The sequence below is a fragment of the Drosophila guanche genome, unplaced genomic scaffold (genome assembly GCF_900245975.1).
Source record: "Drosophila guanche unplaced genomic scaffold, DGUA_6, whole genome shotgun sequence".
Taxonomy (NCBI): domain Eukaryota; kingdom Metazoa; phylum Arthropoda; class Insecta; order Diptera; family Drosophilidae; genus Drosophila; species Drosophila guanche.
The window spans coordinates 1,327,647-1,347,786 of record NW_022995757.1 but is presented as its reverse complement, the minus strand read 5'-3'; the positions used below and the strand labels follow the sequence as shown (position 1 = coordinate 1,347,786).

General features: G+C 45.7%; 4 protein-coding genes across 4 annotated transcripts in view; 3 read left to right on the top strand and 1 right to left on the bottom strand.

The window, feature by feature from the left end:
* The window catches only part of LOC117590340 (fibrillin-1), a 1,204-nt gene extending 590 nt beyond the window's left edge, over positions 1–614 (top strand). Inside the window, exon 2 of the mRNA XM_034282838.1 lies at positions 8–614. Coding sequence (XP_034138729.1) covers positions 8–564 — 557 coding nt within the window. The 3' untranslated portion in view covers positions 565–614. The remainder of the gene's footprint in view (positions 1–7) is intronic.
* Positions 1–12,426, top strand: part of LOC117590337 (inositol polyphosphate-4-phosphatase type I A-like) — a 24,227-nt gene extending 11,801 nt beyond the window's left edge. The window contains exon 12 of the mRNA XM_034282834.1: positions 12,159–12,426. Within this exon, the coding sequence (XP_034138725.1) occupies positions 12,159–12,287 (129 nt within the window). The 3' untranslated portion in view covers positions 12,288–12,426. The remainder of the gene's footprint in view (positions 1–12,158) is intronic.
* LOC117590338 (pre-mRNA-splicing factor ATP-dependent RNA helicase PRP16) lies at positions 539–20,140 on the bottom strand. Its single transcript, XM_034282836.1, has 5 exons — positions 18,245–20,140; positions 17,984–18,177; positions 1,512–2,424; positions 1,291–1,432; positions 539–1,221 (listed from the first exon to the last, which is right to left on the bottom strand). The coding sequence occupies exons 1-5, from the start codon at positions 20,031–20,033 to the stop codon at positions 624–626; spliced, it is 3,636 nt and encodes a 1,211-aa protein (XP_034138727.1). The 5' UTR covers positions 20,034–20,140; the 3' UTR covers positions 539–623.
* LOC117590343 lies at positions 15,506–17,593 on the top strand. Its single transcript, XM_034282842.1, has 4 exons — positions 15,506–15,636; positions 15,692–15,767; positions 15,861–15,965; positions 16,700–17,593. The coding sequence occupies exons 2-4, from the start codon at positions 15,735–15,737 to the stop codon at positions 16,793–16,795; spliced, it is 234 nt and encodes a 77-aa protein (XP_034138733.1). The 5' UTR covers positions 15,506–15,636; positions 15,692–15,734; the 3' UTR covers positions 16,796–17,593.

Sequence of the window (20,140 nt, the reverse complement as noted above, 5' to 3'; positions counted from 1 at the left end):
AATACAGAGTCCAACTGCGTGAACGACACGGACTGCGGCAGCTGCGGTGCCTCCCTGTGCCTGCCGAAGCTCAAGAAGTGCGGCTGTGCCGTCAACTATGTCCACAACCGAAACATGACCATGTGCATCACTGGATCGGACTACGGCGATGGCTGTGAAAGCAGCACGGCCTGCCAGGTAAGCCTTGGTGCCGGTGGCCAGTGCCAGGATCATCGTTGCACCTGTCGCTCCACCCACTATCCCCGGATGGTGGCCAACACCTCGCCAAAGGAGGAGGAAACTGTGGATTCACACCAGCTAAAGCGGATTAGCTGCGAGCCCACTGTGCCCTTTGGTGCTTACTGTCGCATTGACAGCGACTGCCAAATGCATCCTCTGATGGCGGAAGATGCCGAACAACCGCTGCCGCCGTCCGCCATGGAGTGCAAGTGGGGCGAGTGCCGGTGCACTGCCCACCACAGTGTGCGTGACAATCAATGTGTGCGGGAGAGTGGAGGCAGCACCTCGATCCCAAGCACCCTCTGGGTTGGACTTTTGATTCATACTTCATTGATTCTTTATTAGCATATAGAAAAAACTGTTCAACTTATAAATACAATGGTTATGCCGACCAACTGCCGCGTTTAGAGGCCTATCCTGGCCGGTGTGCGTCGGGGCGTCGTTGTGCCTGGAGTAGCTATCTCCTGCTTGGCGGCCATCTGCTCCTCTTGGCGAGCCGCCTCCTGTTTGCGCTCTTCCATCTCGTGCTGGGCCTGCAACATTTGCTCCTCCATCTCCTTGAGATGCTCGGCGGCTTGTTTCTTCTTCTCGCGCCCACTGCGTCCCGACTCCTTCACCGAGAAGAACATGGGACCCAGCTCCGCCAGCCAGTAGCCATCCACAGCGGTGGCACACTGCATATACTCCTTCGCCGTCATGATCAGCTCATGATAGACGACATAGTCGGGCGTTGTGCCCAGCCCGTAGAGGGCGGAGGTAGGATGCAAATGGCAGGGCATGCCCGTGCGCAGATTCACGTACTCACCGATGCCCTTCAGCCGTGCCGCCTGGTAGAAGTACGCCGAACAGATGCACTTTCGCACAATGTCCCAGTCGGTGCCGCACGACTTGACGTTCATCTTCTGCTGCGTCATAATGTCCTTCAGCTGCTGCCGCACCTCGCGCACTTTACGCATCGCCTTGATGTGAATGAAGTGTTCGTTGCACCACGACGATCCGTAGCTGTGGGAGAGGGAAACAACCATTAAAATGTGAATTCTGTGAAAGCAACCCTTGCCGGTGTAGGCTTACTTGTTCTGGCGCCACTGCTGATACACATTGAGGTAGGTCAGATGATCCGATTCGGGCACCTGGAACTTTTCGCGCACACCGTCCGCCTCCTCCTCGCGTCCCTTGGGCCGATAGAAGATCGAGGGCACCGACAGCATGGAAACTGTAGAGTGGAGAAAACAGGATTTATAAAGGATTTTTTGGAGGACGCCTACTCCATAAAGTTGTTTGGCGTGGCTCACCTATGATGAGCACCTCGGCACTGCACTCCATGCGGCAGGCGACAATTAGCATTTGGCACTGCGGCGGATCCAGGGGAAACTCGGCCATCTGGCGACCCAGGGTGGTGAGGGCACCGGTGTGATCCAAGGCGCCCAGGATCCACAGCTGGTAGAGCGAATTGAGGATGTTGTCCTGCGGCGGCGGGTCCATAAAGTGGAATTGCAGCAGATCCACCACGCCCAGCGACTTGAGCAGCAGCACCGTGTTGGCCAGATTGGTGCGCTGAATCTCCGGTACGGTGAGGGCCAGCAGCTCGTCCTTGTACTGGCGCTGGGTGTACAGGCGGAAGGCCTGGCCCGGGCCGGTACGACCGGCACGACCCGAACGCTGATTGGCATTCGCCTGCGAGATGGGATAGATCTGCAGGGCGTCCATGCCAATGCGGGGATTGTAGACCTTCAGCTTGCAGTAGCCGGAGTCGATGACGTAGATGATGCCATCCACGGTCAGCGAGGTCTCCGCAATGTTGGTGGCAACGACGCATTTGCGCACCCCATCGCCGGACTTTTGGAAAATCTTCGCCTGCAGGTCGGAGGGCAGCTGCGAGTAGATGGGCAAAATGCTCAACACCGGGGCATTGTCGATCTCGGCAAGACGCTCCTCGAGCACCTCGCATGTCACCTCGATGTCCTCCTGGCCGGGCATAAAGATGAGCATGTCGCCCTCGTTGGGCGTCAGGTGCACCTGCAGTGCCTGCTTTACCGCCGACTCCACATAGTCCTCGCAGGTGTTCTTGCTGAACATTACGTCCACGGGAAAGGTGCGTCCCGGTATGATGAATGTCGGTACGTTCCCGAAGAATGTTGCAAATTTGTTGGAGTCCATAGTGGCGGAGGTCACAATCAGCTTCAGATCATGCCGCCGGGCCACAATCTGTGAATGGAAATCGTGGGAAAATGGACATATGGATTAGGTCATTCATTGTCAGGGCGTCCGTCCGCGGGCGGTAGACCATGGTTTGACCCAAAATCCCCGCCACGTTGGCCGTGGTGTCGTTGACCGGCGCTGCAGTGGGTCAAGGCATGCCACATCATGCCACGAATTTCTCATAGTCAATAAGGGGTCACCCCCGCCCTCCACCATCTCTCAATCGCTCGCGCTCTCTCCCTTAGCAAGCCTCTTAGTAAATTCACTTTGGTCCTGTGCCCACAAGTGTGGTGAAATAAAGAAATACAATACTGCTTCGAGTCTCAAAGTTTGCCTTTCCTTTTACTTAATCTACCTTTTTTTCGGCTGCAACTGCGTGAATGCAAAAAGAGAGAAACACCGTGAGAGCGAGAGAGAAAGATTGAGAGAGAGCTGGTGCAGCTTCGGCTTAGCCTTTGTTGTTTAAGGGAGGAGCAGAGCAGCAGCGGGCTAACATGCTGGAACACACGTACGCCATGTATGGGAAGGAAGAAAGGAAGGAGGGTTTCGTTTCCTTTGCTATTCGCTACACCAGCGCAGCAACATCCCCCTCCCCGTAGCCAAGCAAATTGCGCATTAACTGAATTTTCGCCACAGCCCACAATCCGCCATCCACACAATCCACAAACCAAACCAGCCAGCAATTTGCAATCCAACAACACAACCCACTCGTAGTGTGTGCTTTATTATGCAGCTTATCTACTTGCATATGCAACACATATTTCCATACATATGTGTGTACAACATCCATAGAAAGTCATGTGTGTGCGTGAATATGTGCAGGAGTGTGTTGGAATTATTTACGATGCTGGTGGATAGCAGGTAACGCAACGCAAATCGCTCATTGATTCTACCATTATCTTTATCTCTCCCCGTTGGACAGATGACGTCAAGTCGCAGCAGTTACGATAGTCACGACCATTTCGATAGGCGATACACACACCCTTATCGCTTATCGAACACATTAATCAAGATAGAAGACATAAATACCTTTCGAATGTATATAAATCATCATAAAACCATCAGACTCGAAGTATCCGACAGGGAAACACCAAAAAACTATCGGGAAAATAAATCCGTTATCAGATTCCACTATCTTTCTCTTACTCGTAGCAGCCCATCCCCTCAAAACCCATTCATTATCTCAAGGTCGCCTAGAGTTTCAGTTTCATACCCATAAAAATACCCTCCCCCTCTAACCAAGTTTAAATATAAAGCGTTCAAAACAACAATTTGGAACAATTTGAAATGAAATCGTGATCGTTTTAGAAGGAAAACTTAATTCAATGTTATAATAACCGATTATAATAAGAACTGATCAAGAATAACACTATATTTCCACGGTTAGGTAGGAATAAATATGTAATGTACATATATGTACATATGTATATATATTTTGTGGGATCGGATTATTGCAATAATCTACCCCTAATGCCCCCATACGCCATTAACACCATGCATAAGTACTCGTCAAACTTTTACTTTGTCTGTGAGTGAATGGAATTAAAAGTAGGTACTAAGTATACACAGTATATACATATGTCCGTATTCATGTGTATGTGATCCGATTTGGGACATGCTGATAATGCCTATGGGTAGGAGTACGAATGAGTACGTATTACGTGCGTCTCGGAATCTCTTACTCACTGTTCGAGTAAACAGAACAGAGCAGAACAGAAGAATGTGTTTGGTTAAGTTTTCGTATCAGATGTGGGGATTACGGGTTGCTGTATTCATCAGTTTTATTTCATCAGGGCGAGTCACACATCGGCTGTGAGTAACACACATTCTGAATAGGATCACGAGCGTTAGAGTATATGGCGCTGCGTCAACTGATATTGCGAACTCGATTGCTAATTCAAATGAAGTCGTAAAACAATATCAACAGGAGAGAGCGCCACCTAGCACAAGTGTATGTATAAACATACAGAACCATTCCAGTATTGGTTGCGATAAGAGACCACTCGAGATGGGGTTCTGTTAGGTTTTTGTGGAAATATAATACTCGAGTGCAACTAATATTAATCCCAAAAACAAGCCATATTTATATGGTACTTCTTTTATGCACATGATTTTATTTTTAGTAGAAACAGAAGGCCCACACGAAAACCAAATATACAACGAATAATTCGAAAAGATAATGCCCTTAAAATATTTATTCTCGGCTGTCATTTAATCAACATGAGAGCAACATAAAAATAACCAAAAGCGAATAAATAATGCTTCAATACGGGATTTAATATGGTTCTGTGCATGTGATATTGAGCAGGAAATTGCAATGGGCACTTTTCTTCCCATCAAAAATGCCAAAAAAAAATGTCACTGAAATGAATTTTATTTGATTCTTTTAGGCACAAAGCCAATAAAATATGTCAAAATATGACAATAACCCATTGCTATAGAAACAAAAGTAGATTTGTTCACCCTATGTACCTACAGAAAGATATTTGATGTACCCCAAGATTTTCGTATTCGTATGATATTAGATTATAACTGTTTATTTTTGTCTGGCTATCCCATATCCCAGGAGCGGTACTTGGTACTATCTTTCGTAGTCCTAAACAGAGCTTTTTGCAGAGCCTGATGTTATCATTCTGCCATCGATTGCCGAATAATTAATTGTCTGAACAATGAAAACAATTAACTTTCTGTCTAGCTATGGCCTCCATGTGCATTCAAACAGATACATTGCATTAACCCCCAACAAGAACCTTGTCGAGTGGATGCATACAAGCAGAAAATCATGTGTTTTCCTGGCGCCAACAGTATATAATATATTTATGTACATATGTACATACATGGGTACCGTCTACGCATATGCTCATATGTGCATATGCATATGTGCGTATATGCGTCTACGCATGTATATGCATATGTACATATGTCTGTATGTTGCCAATTAAAAATGCCGAAAATGCAATTTACCGTACATTTGCATTGAGGCAAAATCGCTTTTCCGCGAGGTTGTTGCTGGATGGCGATTTGTATGAGGGGGTGGCTGTGGGTGTGTTGGCGTGTGGTGGTACCGCTCCGGGCGCCATTGGGTGGGATGGGAATGAATTATGCGAGTCTAATGAACCGCCCCATTCTACTGATCCCCGACGAGACGAAAATTACATAGCACAGAGCCCAGTGGACCAGAGCAAAGTCATTGACATATGGCGACCTCAATAATGGCTTGAAAAATTATTAAACAGCTGTTTAAGCATCTTTTCAATTGTTTTTCTTTTTTTCTTTTTTTTTGGCAAAATAGGGGGTCATGTGCATGTGCAGTTGTGTCCCTCAAAAACAGGAAGGATTGCAGCGAAGATGCTGGAAAGTTGTACACACTTGTGGCCATGGAAACGTGCAAACAGGGAATCGCAGTGAGTCCTCCGTTAAGCTTGCCGATTGCATGCTCTCGTCATCTCTACAACCGAACCAAAGCGGACAACAACAAAGAGAGAGATAGAGAGCCAAAGGTAAGTTAAAGAGAAGGTACAGCAGTCGTCCAAGAGCTTTAACTGCGTTTCAGAGTTTGATTGCGGTGGAGAAGGTAGATACCTGGGAGATGGCAGGATTGCCTTACCTTTCATTTTATAATATGAACCTTGAGAGAGCCAAGACGAGAGAGAGAGAGAGCAAGTGGTGGTTGTTGTGGGCTTTTTGGAGGTGCGGCAAAATCAACGAAGCACACACACACACACACACCGTCCTCAAATGCATGTGTATATGATTTTGGTTTGTGTGATGTTATTTTGGTTTTGGCCAAAAACTAAAAACCAAAACAAAAACAACCCAAACGAAGCGTAAGATGTAAACAAAACCGACAAAAATTCGCAACGAAATGAAATGTCGAACGAAAATGTGCCAAAAGCAAATAAAAAAATGCAAAGAACGACGAGATATGCGGAATGTGTATTATTATGCATATATGTATGTATGTACATCACACATGTATGTTTACAATGTATTCTATACATATATTCTACTACGAGTATCAGTAAAAGCCGATCCAAGAACGAAAACAACAGAACGACAAAAGACTCGGCTCTGGGGCTTTGGGGCCTCTGCCCGTGGATCCACATAAAGCCGCAAACGAGTTATGTGCCCCTCCATAGGCAGATGTGTCTGAGGTGAATACACTGTAAAGATAAAAGCACCACCACCATGGGAGAGACCAGAGATTGGGAGAAAGAGTGGGAGACTGGATGAGACCCAAACGTACCGAGCTCTCTGCAAATTCTATTCGTTCGTGCTCCCCATCCCCATCGACAATGAGCGACGAAAAAGTCGCCTGACAGCTGTGGAGTAGTCCTTCCGCCATATGTATGATGTCCCCAAAAGCACCGTTTGACCCCACCCCACCCCACCCCCTGAAGACGACACTATCCGAAACCAGGAAACGAAGGAAAGCAAAGCGCAACTCTCACGGCTGTTAAAACATGACATAAACAAAGGGCTATTGCACAGAACCTCTGCTGTGGGATACCCTGTACTCTGTAATAAATTCGTTACATATAGGAGAGCTTTTCTACTCCACTATCAATAAATCAAACTGTGCAATAATTCTAAATCATACAAATCATAATACTGATCAAGCAAGGGTATAACCACTAAGCAAACCACTCTTTTTGTATTAAACATATTTTTCATTTATTTATTGTCTGGCCGCCCCGACTGTATTGTCTTTTATTTCATTTTGTTGTTGTGACTTGCTTTTATTTTTGCGCTCGTGCCTAGTCTGAATGACGATTATAAAGTGTCTGAAAATAGCCCCGAGAGCCAAGAACGCCCCTGTTGATGCTGCTACGTGACCAAAGACGTTGTACGGAGGAGAGTGGGTTTATATATTAGAAGAGTCTTGGAAGGTGCTTCAAGAGTATGTGTATGTATGTATCATTCGGTTTTACATTCAATTCCAATCCGGGTTCCAATCCAAGTTGTAACCCATGGACATAGATGGAATAGGAAACTGGGTGGGCCAGCAGCGAGGGTATTTTCATATTCGACTATCGTTGGCAGTCTTTCCCTCGGTCTCTCTGTTTTTATTCATTCCATCACATCATTGTAAGCTCTGAAGCTTTGACCTGGGCCATTGTCAGGGCTGTTGCTTCTGTTTGTCGTGTGCTATGCCGTTTCGAGAGTAGACTCACTCAGTGCTATATGAAATGTGCCCCCTCATCTTATGGCACTGTCTCTGCTTTTCCACCTATATGCTTTCTTTTTCTTCAGCCTGTCTCTCGGTTCGATTATTTGTGGTGCAACTCTGGGAGCTTGAACTTTGAAATGTCACCCGCAGACAAAACAGAATGGAATGCACAAATACATACATATGCATGTAGAATAGGGTGAAACGAAAAAAAAAGACAGAGCAAAACGAAACGGAAACAGCGATGAAGTCTGACTGAAGAACAAAGTCTGGTTATTACTAGATATCGAAAGAATTTTTCCGGTAAAAAGCGCAAAACGAAGCCTTTAAGTCCCCTCCCCACAGCCCAAAAACAAAACGAGTTTCTCCATATACAAATTTGTACCTACATATATGCACGGGGAATAAGTGTGTTGGATAGATATGTAGATAGATAGATTGGATGGTTGGAGCAGTGTACTTGTATTTATGTATATAATGTACATGCATATGTATATTCCAATTTGTCAAAGGCCTAAGCACCTGGCCTAAACGATGATGACAGTTTTGTTTATTAAATTTTTCATTCAAAATTGATTATTTATGCAACGCCGAGGAAGCAGACGCTGCCGCATGCAAATGTGATACTATGTATAAATAAACAAATAGATATAAACAAATACAGGTGGTTCTGCATTTATTTCTTTTGTTGAAAATCAAGAAAAAGGGCTGACCAAGCGGTATACACGAAATTTGAATACCCTTTATTGAATATTTTTTAATATTTTTGCTAAAAATACAAGACATATTTTAAAGGTAGCTGACTCGTCCTTTGAGTGCCTGTGAGGGCATTCACAATTATCTTTATGTATTTCTTTTAGTTTGTATCGCCCAATATTCATTGTTATTATTATTCTCGGACAAACGATGACGCCTTTTGGGCACTGACCTACACACGCGCTCCACGGGAGACGCTTTCAAATTGATTGCGCAATTTTCAATAAAAGCTGAAACAAAAGGTATCTATTCCGACTAGCGGATACCCGCTAACCAGTAGAGGTACTGAATTATGTAGGGAATATAATGAAACTAGTGTCCAATTTTTCAATATGAGTACATTATGTATGTATGTACATATGTGCAATGTAAAGAATTTTCGGCATAACAGGTGATTTTTGAATAACTGTATCTGGGGCCATAGATACATAAATATGTTTGTATTTTGTTCCACTCGCTCTCATGGTCTCCAAGTTTACTGGAACGTATGAATATAAAATTGAAACCTGGAAAAAAAGGCTCTCCCATTATCTTCGCTTGAATTTCTTCGGTTTGTGTAACTTTTGTGGTTTGATAATCTTTCATAATAAGCAGTGAATTGGAGTAAACCAAACGATTACAGGGCAGATATCGCACATGTATTGAAGGGTAAGCCGAGTGCATACCAACTGGCAATTAGAGAAATAGATGTAACAGATATGTAGGTGCTACAAAGGGCATCCACACAAAGATGTGCCTGGCAAGAGGTATGCCACACGTACATATGCTTACATACCTAGGCGTAATTGGACCGGCTAAGCGCTAATTAATCGCGACTCTCTCTCCCTCTCACACTCTCTCTCTCTCTTGCCTCTTCTTTGGTGCTCTAGGTGAGCAGTTCCCCATCAGCCCTCCCCTCGTTGTCCAACAACAAAAACAACAACAACCAAGGTTAAACTATAAATAGGTATGGAGAAAAATCAACAACAATAACAGCAGCAAGTTGCAAATGCTATTTATAGACGACAAGAGTGGCGGCGACGACGACGACGACGACGACCAGAAAGAGTAAATGAGAAACTTGAATTGAAAACAAAACAGAGAAATAAGAAACCCGGGGCGCCAAAGTCGAAATTCAGATGCTCTCTCTGGGCCAGTGTTGAAGTACATTTGTATGCCACATGGCGAATATCGAAATTGATCAGCAAATACTTAATCTCATTTTCACACTGATTTTCTTGGAAACAAATGTGCTCTCTCTCTATCTCAATTATATGTTATATGGAATAAATCTTCGCTGCCGCTGTAATCAGAATCAGAGTGTACATATGTATGTATGTACATATGTGTATGTACATAATAATTGAACCAGCAGGTGTTCTCCCTGAAGAGCCATTACTCTACCAGCCCTTAAATTTGGGTTGGGGTTCTGACAACATTTCTATTGGTTCAATTTCTTTTGAGTGCTATTCTTTTAATTACATTTAATACCACCTATGGAGCTCGGGAAGCTCGACATGGTCAGGTTATTAGGAAATGGGGACCCCGACGATGTAGCTTGCTGCAGCAGGTCCCGGCAGTCACTTGTGGGTCGTCTCGGGTGTGAGCGAATTTGCCCACTTTAAAGCAGTTTGTCAGACCGCTTAATGAGTGCAATTAATTGGCATGCTCTCTCTGTACATAGTACGTGACTAGGCCGGCACACTCCCACCGCTACTACAGGACCCCAAAAGAAAATCCAACGTTTGCAAAGTCACCATGAAATGTTTCAAGCAAGAAATCGACAACAAATAGAGAAGTGAAACTTTTTGTTTCACTCTACATAACTAGCAAGCAATCATTGCATCTGTCGTTGGATGGCACGACGAGCCACTTGAGTCATTGACAATATTGATCCGAAGATTGGATGCAGTTCAACATGAGTTCTATGGTTGCGCGGCCACTAGTAGGGGGTGGGTCCTAGAGGGCGGCACAAATCCTCAGATAATGCGATTACGCTGTGGACGTTTAGATGGAGAATGAATATGAAAATATGTACATACATATGTGTGCATTTGATTTTTTTAGATTTGATTTTCGTTTATTGAACTTAAAAGCAATTTGAGAGGGAAATGAATATTCCATTTTATGGAGCCAGCAACAGGTTCAGTTGGGATTCGTTTGTTTTGGCCATGGATCAGCTGTAAACAGCATGATCTTTGTAATCGATACATTGTCATTCATATCAATCATATTTACCGCTGCCTAGTGCCCGGTGCTCTGACGTATCAGGTGTCGCGGGAGGTGGCAGTGGGTGTCGGGCGGCGGCACCCGAATTTCTGTGACAAATAACTACAACGTTGACGAAAATAATCAACGCATATGTATTCATTTCTCATAAAACCGAAACAAGAAGGTCGGAGCGGAAGTAGAGCAGCGCGCCAAAGGAGAGAACACACACATACAGTGAGTGAGAGCGAATGAAAGAGGGAAGCGAAGGTACCTGTTATCGGGGCAGCAAGAGATCCCCAGCAGGATCGAACTAAAAGAAAAAAGATAATTACAGCAGCTAATAAGCGAGAGAGGCAGAGTGATGTGCATAATAAACAAACTACAGCAGCATAACGGAATCCACAGAATGCAACGATGATGGGTGTGGAGGGGGAGGGGGAAGAGAGAAGTGTATTTGTGTTTTTATACAAGGTGACGCCAGCAGCGACGTTTTCTCTCTCGTGGTGGGCTTTTGTTTTCGCTCTCTCGGCTTTTGTCGGTTTTACTCGTTTTTCTCTCCTCTCTATCTCAGCTGTCGCATTTCCAGCTTATTTTGCAAGGGGTGTTAGCACAAGGAGGTGGCGCTTGGCAACATGCCAGCAACATGCGAGTACTGTGCCATATGTTGCTGGATGCTCCCTTGTTGTCCCAACACACCCCGTTCTGAAGTTTATGGGAGAGAATGAATTTGAAGAAACATGGAATGAATGAGATTTTAATACCCTTGGATTTCATTTTTTTCGAATAATCAGTTTATTCTCTAGGAATCCCGATCATGAATATTACTATTACTAAATGTGAGATGATTATACTAAATGTGAGATGATGATGATTATAGAAAAAAAGCTGGGAAAATATATTGTCTGGTGTAAAACCTTTAAGATTTCAGATAGGGTACCAGAAACTTCCACAGTAAACCATTTATCTATAACTAAAACCGGTTTGCAAGCAACACGGTCTGCCAGCAACATGCAAGTCGGACCGGGCAACATTTGCGCCCATTGAAATCTGTGACGTAGCTATGGTATCTGAAGAGACGAGTATAACCGCCGACCACTTAGAAAATGAAACAACAGAAAAATATCGAAAGCCCGACGAAGCACAACAGAGACAACGCAGCGTCAAAAACACGAAAAACGTTGAGAAAATTGCCGTGCAGCTGAAGCTGAACCAACAAAAATAACAAAAAGAAGAAAAATTTGCACACACAAATACATACAGATAGACAGACTGTGGGATACAGAAGAGAGGGGTGCAGAGCAGAGTAACAATTAAAAGTAAAGCGAATTGGAGCAGCGTAACCGGGGGAGGGGAAAAGCAAGACAAAGGCCGCACAGCGATAGCAGCAACAGCAGCAAAGCAGCAGAGGGCCAAAGAAGCCAGAATATCATATCGAAGGGGGAAAAAAGCGCGGAAAAGTGCATTTTACACAAATTCATACATATACACACATTTTTCCCCCGAGTGAAAGTTCGGCGCGCACCGACAACGCCCCCCGCCCTGCCTGGAATGAACCGCTCCAACAGTTTTGTCAGCTCCCTGAAGTGGTGGCCCCTGCAGGGCCACAACAGCCAGGCGACACCAGCAGCAGCGGCAGCTGCAGCAGCGCCACCCACCAGCAACGGTGGCTACTCACAGTCGGCGCCCAGCTCCCCGATCTCTAATTGGCCACCGGCGCTGCAGCAGCAGCCGAAAGCCGGTGGCGGCGTGGTGAGCGCCACCTTTGGCAGCAGCGTTGCCGTGCAAAAACTGCGCGAATCCAAGTGGTTCAAGCCCGAGGAACAGCGTATCTTCTGCGCCGTCGTCGAATGTGGCTTCATTGTGGAGGTGCGCAGCAGTGCGGCTGCAGAGGCAGCGGCTGCGGCAGCCGCCGCCGCAGCAGCCGCAGCTGCCAGCGATATTGATTCCCTGGACATGGACTGTCCGCCCCTCGGCCTGGGCCTGGCCCCAGGCCTGATGATACCCCGCAATGGCAGCAGCAGCATCAGTTTCCTGGAGACCCAAGACGAGAACGAGACACCAGTGGCGTCCTGGTACGGCATTGTCCTATGCAAAGTGGCCAAAGGTGAGTTTTGCATATCACCCCAAGTCTCCAAACTGTAGGAAACGTTTAGATAACTGCAGACATCAAGGCAATTACGCTAATCGCTGGACTTTAAGTCGAATTTGCGGGATTCTGCCATTCTAAAATGTCATTCAATAAACAAACAAACGCAGAAGCACACGTACACATGAAAAAGCACACAGACGCCTCTATGTGTTCGCATACAGGCATAAGTTCGGCCTGCCTGGCTTTTTTTTATCTAATCGAAAATCCAGCAAGTGCGCGGTCGCAGAGCAGCAGCGCAAGACGTCAGCTTTGCACGGACCATTCACAATAGTGCGCCGACGCCTGCCCGAAAACTCAAAAATTTTCTGCGTGCGCATATGCACGCACACGAAAACAACAAAAGCAAAGGCAAACAAAGCGTGAGCAGGAGGCGGCTGACTTGTGTCTTTCTAAAAACTCCCAAGCACGTCATGTGCTCCATGTCACGCATACCACTGCATACCGTCGTATGCTAACCATGGGTAGAAAGAGGCGCTCGGGCACAGTGAAGACTCGACTGGGTTTTCAATACTGCTTTCTTAACTTTTCTTATAATGCTAAACGAAAATCTAATATATTTATTGAAAGAGACTCTGAGTACATAGTACTCCGTACAATGAGTACAAACCCATTGGTTCTTTAGTGGAGACTTCACTGTTCGCCCGTCCGCCTGGGTGAAGTGGATGTTGTGGTGAGCTTTTTTCATTTCACCACGCGCCCACACAGCAGCAACGACAGCAGCAGGCTGTTGTGCTGCATCTCGTGTGCGTGCGAGCCGGCCCGGCCAATAACCCAACCCACCACGTGCGGCAATCACTCATCCATACATGGTCATGCTGTGTGTGTGTGTGTTCATATGTATGTATGTACATGCCAGGGCATAAATAAATGCATGCGTAGAATTGATAAGGGGATTTGGAAATGCATTTCGTATACCCGGCACCCGCAGAACAGTAGGATATTTTTGTGTTATGGGTATTAACATATTCGATTTTAACTATGTACATACACATATATTACATTTGAGAAGCCATAATGCCAAGGTGAAAAAAAACGTGCTTAGAGGCTACATTACAGTTCTCAGTGCCTAGACAATCAATAAAACGTTGCAGTTGTCTTTATTTGTGCTCTAATTGTTATCCATTCCACCTGTTAACACCCCACTGATTATCCTGCCACCCCGACCCGCAAATATTACTCGTGCTTGGCTGCAGATTACAACGCGCGCCATATGTATACCCAGAAATGTCTGCCACCAAAGAAATGCGCATGCGTGCTTATCAAATGATATTTACAATATTTAGTCCCATGTAATCACGTACGTCAAACACTCCACCCTCTGCCAAATTGCGCCCGCACTGCACGGCAATCGATGGGCATTGGATTAAAGGCAATTGCTTGAACATTCAAGAATGAAATGCATTCGAACATTTCGTTGTGTACGGGTTGCTTTCTAGTAACAGGTGGTACCTATTTAGGGTATATAATTTGTACAGCCACATGAGCTCATTACAAATTCAACACATTTAATTGTAGCCTCCAGGGCAGGCCCACTTACTGTCTCTGGCTAATGGAATGTACTCGCAAATTACTAGTGTTATTATATGGGGAGAAAAAACAAAACAAGTGCATTTGCCATTCAGAGCCACCCACCCAAAGCTATTAAACAAATTTTAAATGCCTGCGAATTGGTTGAACATGGCACAAAAAAAAGAAGCAAGCTAGAGAGTATAGAACAAATATACAACTGGAGGGAAGATAAGTAGAAGCAAAAGGAGATGGAAAAAGCAGCAGTTGGGGTGTAAAATACTAAGCAGTGCTAACTATTTTATATAAAGTTAATTTGTGAATGTTATAACAAATTGCGCAACACTCGAAATCACACACAACGGTAACAAAACGAGAAGGGACGTCTGAGACGCTTCTTACGCGTCACAACTTTTATACCCGGCACTCAGGACTACATCTGCATCTTAGGGGATATTTATTAAATTTTAGATTTTTTCTTCATCTGTCATCTACATCTCCAGCACTTCTTACACCAACACGCTCCTTTAGCTCGCCGCCCTTCCCTAGACCCACACATTGCAGACTCGAGGCAGAGGCAGCGCCCGCACAAAAAAAAAAAAAATATAAGCTGCGGGATGGGGTGGGTTAAAAGTAGGAAGAGGCAGCGGCAGGGGGAGGGCAGAGGCAGGGGCCGAGTGAAGCAGAAGCAGAGTGTGAATGAGAGAATGTAAATCGTTGCGTACGCAAGCCCACGGCTAGGTTTCAGTCCGAAGTCAAACAGTCAGAGACAGTCATGTGTTGATTTTCAATTCGCGGCCATGAAGAACAAATCTCGTTGCAATGGGATGGGAGCACTTGGAAGTAAAATTAATGCTGAAAATCAAATAGAACAGCTGCTAGGTCTGATTATACAGTACATTTAATATGTGTTGGCTGATTGGTTACTATGGTTGTACGTAAAACTCACATATGGGTGCATTTTCTCATGTTTAAAAATGCAAAAAGTGCATTTATCTTAGCATTTCAAGTGAATCTTCTATATATGTATGCACATATTTAATTAGAACTCACAGCGAATGCACTTTCTCGTTTTTCCCCCCTTTACATACACTTTCTTGAACAGCGCGAGTGAATTTACTTGAATTTTAAATCAAAATCAATTGAAATAATAACTGAATTGCAGTTGTTGCACAGTTTGGCGTTCGGGTGGGTCACCTGTTCTCTCAATTGAAATTCATGGAGAAGCGCACACAGAAAACTAATTGTTTATTTCTTTGCGATTACAGATAATAAGCCGAAGCCTGATTCCATTGAGATATTTTCTGTGAAAATACGTGAGAATGGTACATACAAACTGATCAAGATGTCACTGGCCGATATCTGGAGCCATGGCTGGGAGTTGAGGATCAATAACTTTGCTGACAAGGAGAAGATGCCGCATATCGAGAAGGATATACGCAATCAGGTGAGCAGCATTCAAGAGAAAAAACACACGTTTTATGCCTATAACCAACATACAGTTCCAAGTTTCACTTTCGCAATCGAATTGGGACTCCCCGAAGTATGCTACCAAAAAAAAGAGCTCGAGAGATTTCAGTGAGAAAGTCGAATTAGGAACTTCCGAAATAGTATTCCCATTGATAACTAATGCATTCTCCATTTACACCCGCCCCGCCCCCCGCTGTGTAGATATCGCTGGCACGCAAGGCAAAACAGAGTCTGTGGAACAACAACAAGCATTTTGTGTACTGGTGCCGGTACGGTAGCCGCCAGCAGGATGTCCGCAAGCGACAGGTAACAACGAGTGCTAATCATGTGCTGCTCCATCTGATTAACTGATAAGCGGAGCAGCCAGCGGATCCATCCCTGCAAAAGAGAGAAGGAAAACACACATACACAAACACATCCACACAGAAACATACACGCAAAAGCAAAAAAAAAAAGAAAACATTTACCCAACAAAAATCCTTCCTACCAACAACCCGACCTCCACCACCTCCACATATGCATTGATTGTGGTTGCAACAGAGGATACCCAACGACACACACACACACAAACACAGGACTGACTAACGGCATACAGAAGAGAGAACCAGAACCAGAACCAGAACCGATAACAGAAGAATCATCGCTGCTAACTCATTTACGCTTTTGGAATCGGGGCCACAAATGTAACCAAAAATATGTACTATATCTATCACAGTAGAGCCCTCTCGATCGCCCACGCTCCACGCTAATCAACCAAACCAAACCACCCCACCCCACTCCCACATCCAAACTCCGTCCTTCATTTGGCAGCGCATCATTTGTTGCTGGCGCCTGTTTTAAATATGTATTAATTTTTTTAATGTGGCAGAAACTCTTGTGTGTGCGTGCGCCTACAGCCTTATAATACTCCACCACACAAAAATACACACTCCCACCTTCTTGTGCTTCTGCCTTTGCTCTGTGTACCCGCTGTACATACGTACGTGTTATATTCTTTGAATACCGTGAACAAATCCAAAAAATCTATATGTATCTTGCAGATGTCGGAGTGCGTGAAATGGGGCAGCGTTGGCATGAATGCGGGCATGTTGCTGGTGCTAAATAATAGACAGAAATGCTATTCCCACTCAAAGTAACCGCCCGTTTGCGCCCCCCACCCCCTCTACTCCACTCATAATGAAAACAAACAAAAAAGAAACACAAGTATTCAAAGTAAATTCCGATGATAAGAGATGGCCCCGGCCTCCAAAAAGCAGCAAACAAAATTTGCAAATATGTGTAAAGATTTTAAGTGCAATTCAGATCAGGGTAAGCACACACACACGCAAACATACACATACATAGAAGAAAGGCCCCCATGGGAGAAAGAGTGTAGTATGTTCATTTGGCAGTATTAAAATACCATGAAAAATACCAGAGACACACATTAAACGAGACACAACTGTACGCCAACCAAACACACAATCCCCCCTCAAACAAAACTGTTGCAAACTAAACTGTCCATCAAGGAGACACCAAAATCGTTAACAAAAAAAACAAATAAATACTTTTGTATATTGGGCAAACACAAACACATACACAGAAAGAGAGAGAGAGACACACACACACTGTGAAATTCGAAAAGACTTATTAACTATTTGTTTTTTTTTGTCATTATTTTTTGTTTTCTTGTGATTATTATTATTATATTATATTACTATATTATATTTATATACTACATTGTGAATGGCAAGCATATGTGTTTTCTTTGTTATTTAAGCATTTTAAAAATAAGCGCAAAAAAAAAAAGAAAGCATAGGATTAGCAGGATTAAGACATTCGAAATGTTTCGTTATGTATTTAATTACGGGATACCCCACCCCCCAGACGACTCGGAAATACGGAAATGGTAAACGAACAGGAGACAAAAATACGATAAAACTAAAAAAAACATACACAAAAAAAACAAAACGTACATTTATGGATAAATAAGAGTAAAGATAAAAAAACATAGTTTATAAGATATATATACATAAATATATATATATAGTATGTAGGGGTAACATACATTAATTATTAATAAATTAATCGTTTTTAAGCAATTTATAATATATATTTATATACCAAGTAGTAATCTTGTATACATTTCGACAATGTGAAACAATTTAAGAATATGAAACGTTTATAAAATGCTTTATATTGATATTACTATTAAATGTTTACCAACCAACCGATGCAACCAACACACGAAAAACAAACGAGCAGAAGCATTTGGAGCTCTACTGCTCAATACCCTATACAAAATATCGTATACGTTTCAGAAGGAGGGCAACAACAACACTCACCTCACGCAACAGCCCAAAGAGTACATCCGTGGAGAGGGATCTCTCGTGGGCCTCGTCCATGATGATGGCCGCATAGCTATCGAGATCCGGATCACGCAGACTCTCGCGCAACAATATGCCGTCCGTCATGTACTTGATGACCGTTCGCTCCGATGTGCAGTCCTCGAATCGTATGGCATAGCCCACATCTTCGCCTGCAGTTAAATATTTGATTTACTAACAAGATCAGTGGCAGAGATATGTATGTAATTGTTTTCTTACCCAACTGTGTGTCCATCTCATCAGAGACACGCTTGGCCACCGACATGGCAGCCACACGACGAGGCTGTGTGCACCCAATCATGCCCAGCTGGCTGTAACCATCCTCGTGTAGGTATTGGGTTAGCTGTGTGGTCTTGCCGCTGCCCGTCTCCCCGACAATGATGATCACCGAGTTCTCTCGGATCACATTGAGCAGTTCCTGCCGGGAGGCAAACACGGGCAGGAAGCGGCGCTGTTCCGAGATGGTTTTCTTGCGGGAGAAGTCGCTCTTGCCGCCAGAATCCTGGTCCCGCATATGGTCAGCAAACTTTTGATCTTTGCGATAATCGGCCGTGTCGTTGTCCTTGTCGTAGCGTGAGTCCTCATCGTCCTGGGGCCGCTGCACTCCCATGATGTTGCCCAGCTTTGTGCCGCCCAGCTCCCAGTGTTTCTTCTGGGCCTTGCGCCGCTCCTTTTGCTCCCGATAGGTCCGCACCAGAGCACTGCCCTTGCGCGCCAGCAGCGCCATGTCCGAGGTGGGGTCCTTGACGGGCACCACCGGCTCCGGCTGCTTGGTGAACACAATACGGCCGTCGAGGAAGGGCGGAATAATGTGATGCACCAGCAGATGGACTCGCTCCAGGGCCTCCTCATCGAAATCATCGTTCACATGGATGCTGGTGACCACACCGGAGGTAAGCATCCGATTCCTCTCCCACAGCTCGTTGTCCCGATTGTTCTGTCGCTGCTGGGCGCTGAGGCGTTTCGTTCGCTTCTGTTCCAGCTGCTCTTCCCGCTTGCGGAAGTACTCGGAATTGGGGCCCACGAAGGGGTTGTTCTCGTCGTCGTAGCCCTCGTCAATGTTGTACCATTCGCGGTCCAAGCGGCGCTGTTCCTCCTCCCAGAGGTCGCGCGACTCCGGGTCATCGGACCATGGTGTGGCACCGGTGCGCTTCCGGTCATTGGCCCACTGATTGTAGCGATGCGCTGGCGTCGGTCGGACCGAGTCATCCTGCCGGTTGTTCCGGCGACTGCGATTGCTGCTGCCACTCCGTACCGACCAATCGCCGCCGCTGCCATGTCGTCGTGGTGTTGGCATATCCCAATCGGAATTACGCTGTCCACCGCCGCCCTCGCCGTCGTCATCGTCCCAGGAGCTGTTGGATATACCACCGCCGCCTGGAGTTCCTGGCTCCCTGGGCGTGTGGACACTCCGCTCGGACATGGAGCGGTCACGATCGCGACTGCGATGTCGGTCTCTATCTCTGTCGCGATCTCTGTCACGATGACGACGTCGGTCGTGGTCTCCCCGCTCTCTATCGCGCTCTCTCCTCCTTTCTCCTCGACCCTCAGACGAGGATGAGGCCGTTGATGCATTGGCGGCTCTGCCCCTCGCCTTGTCGCGCTGAATGTGCTCCCTCAGCCGCTCGCGAGCCTTCTCCGACACCCCGCCAGTGTGCGATGGCGTGTCATCTTTATGCTCCCGCAACTGCCGGCTCAACTTTTCAAAGCTCTTCGTGTCCGGTTTCTTGAAGGCAAACTCACTGATTCCGGGCGTGGAGCCAGTGGGCGTGCTGGAGCCAGTGTCATCGTATTCGCTATCCTTGAACGATATCAGGCGATCGCCTCGCTCCTTTTCGGCGCGTCGCTTGGCGGCCAACTTGTCCAGGCCGAGCAGTGAGCCTTGGGGGACTTTGAAACTTCCTGTTGGGTCAGCGCCATCTCTAGACTTCTTTATTACCAGGCCGCCACGCCCCTCCTGACCGGCAGTGCCCTCCAGTCGATGCACGCCGGCATCGTCGTCGGACATGCCTACTTATATGTCCTTCCTGTTTTTTTCGACTCCTGGTTACCGCAAAGCTACGGATTTGCGTTGGCGTTGTTCACTCACAGCTGATTTCATGGTGCGTGCTGTCA

Coding starts and splice junctions, on each gene's coding strand:
- LOC117590343 (XM_034282842.1), top strand. CDS start 15,735: ATGCTACCAAAAAAAAGAGCTCGAGAGATTTCA. Junction 15,768..15,860: donor AAAGAGCTCGAGAGATTTCA/GTGAGAAAGTCG, acceptor CCCGCTGTGTAG/ATATCGCTGGCACGCAAGGC. Junction 15,966..16,699: donor AGGATGTCCGCAAGCGACAG/GTAACAACGAGT, acceptor TGTATCTTGCAG/ATGTCGGAGTGCGTGAAATG.
- LOC117590338 (XM_034282836.1), bottom strand. CDS start 20,033: ATGTCCGACGACGATGCCGGCGTGCATCGACTGGAGGGCACTGCCGGT. Junction 18,178..18,244: donor TGAGATGGACACACAGTTGG/GTAAGAAAACAA, acceptor ATTTAACTGCAG/GCGAAGATGTGGGCTATGCC. Junction 1,222..1,290: donor CAGCAGTGGCGCCAGAACAA/GTAAGCCTACAC, acceptor CCTCTCCCACAG/CTACGGATCGTCGTGGTGCA.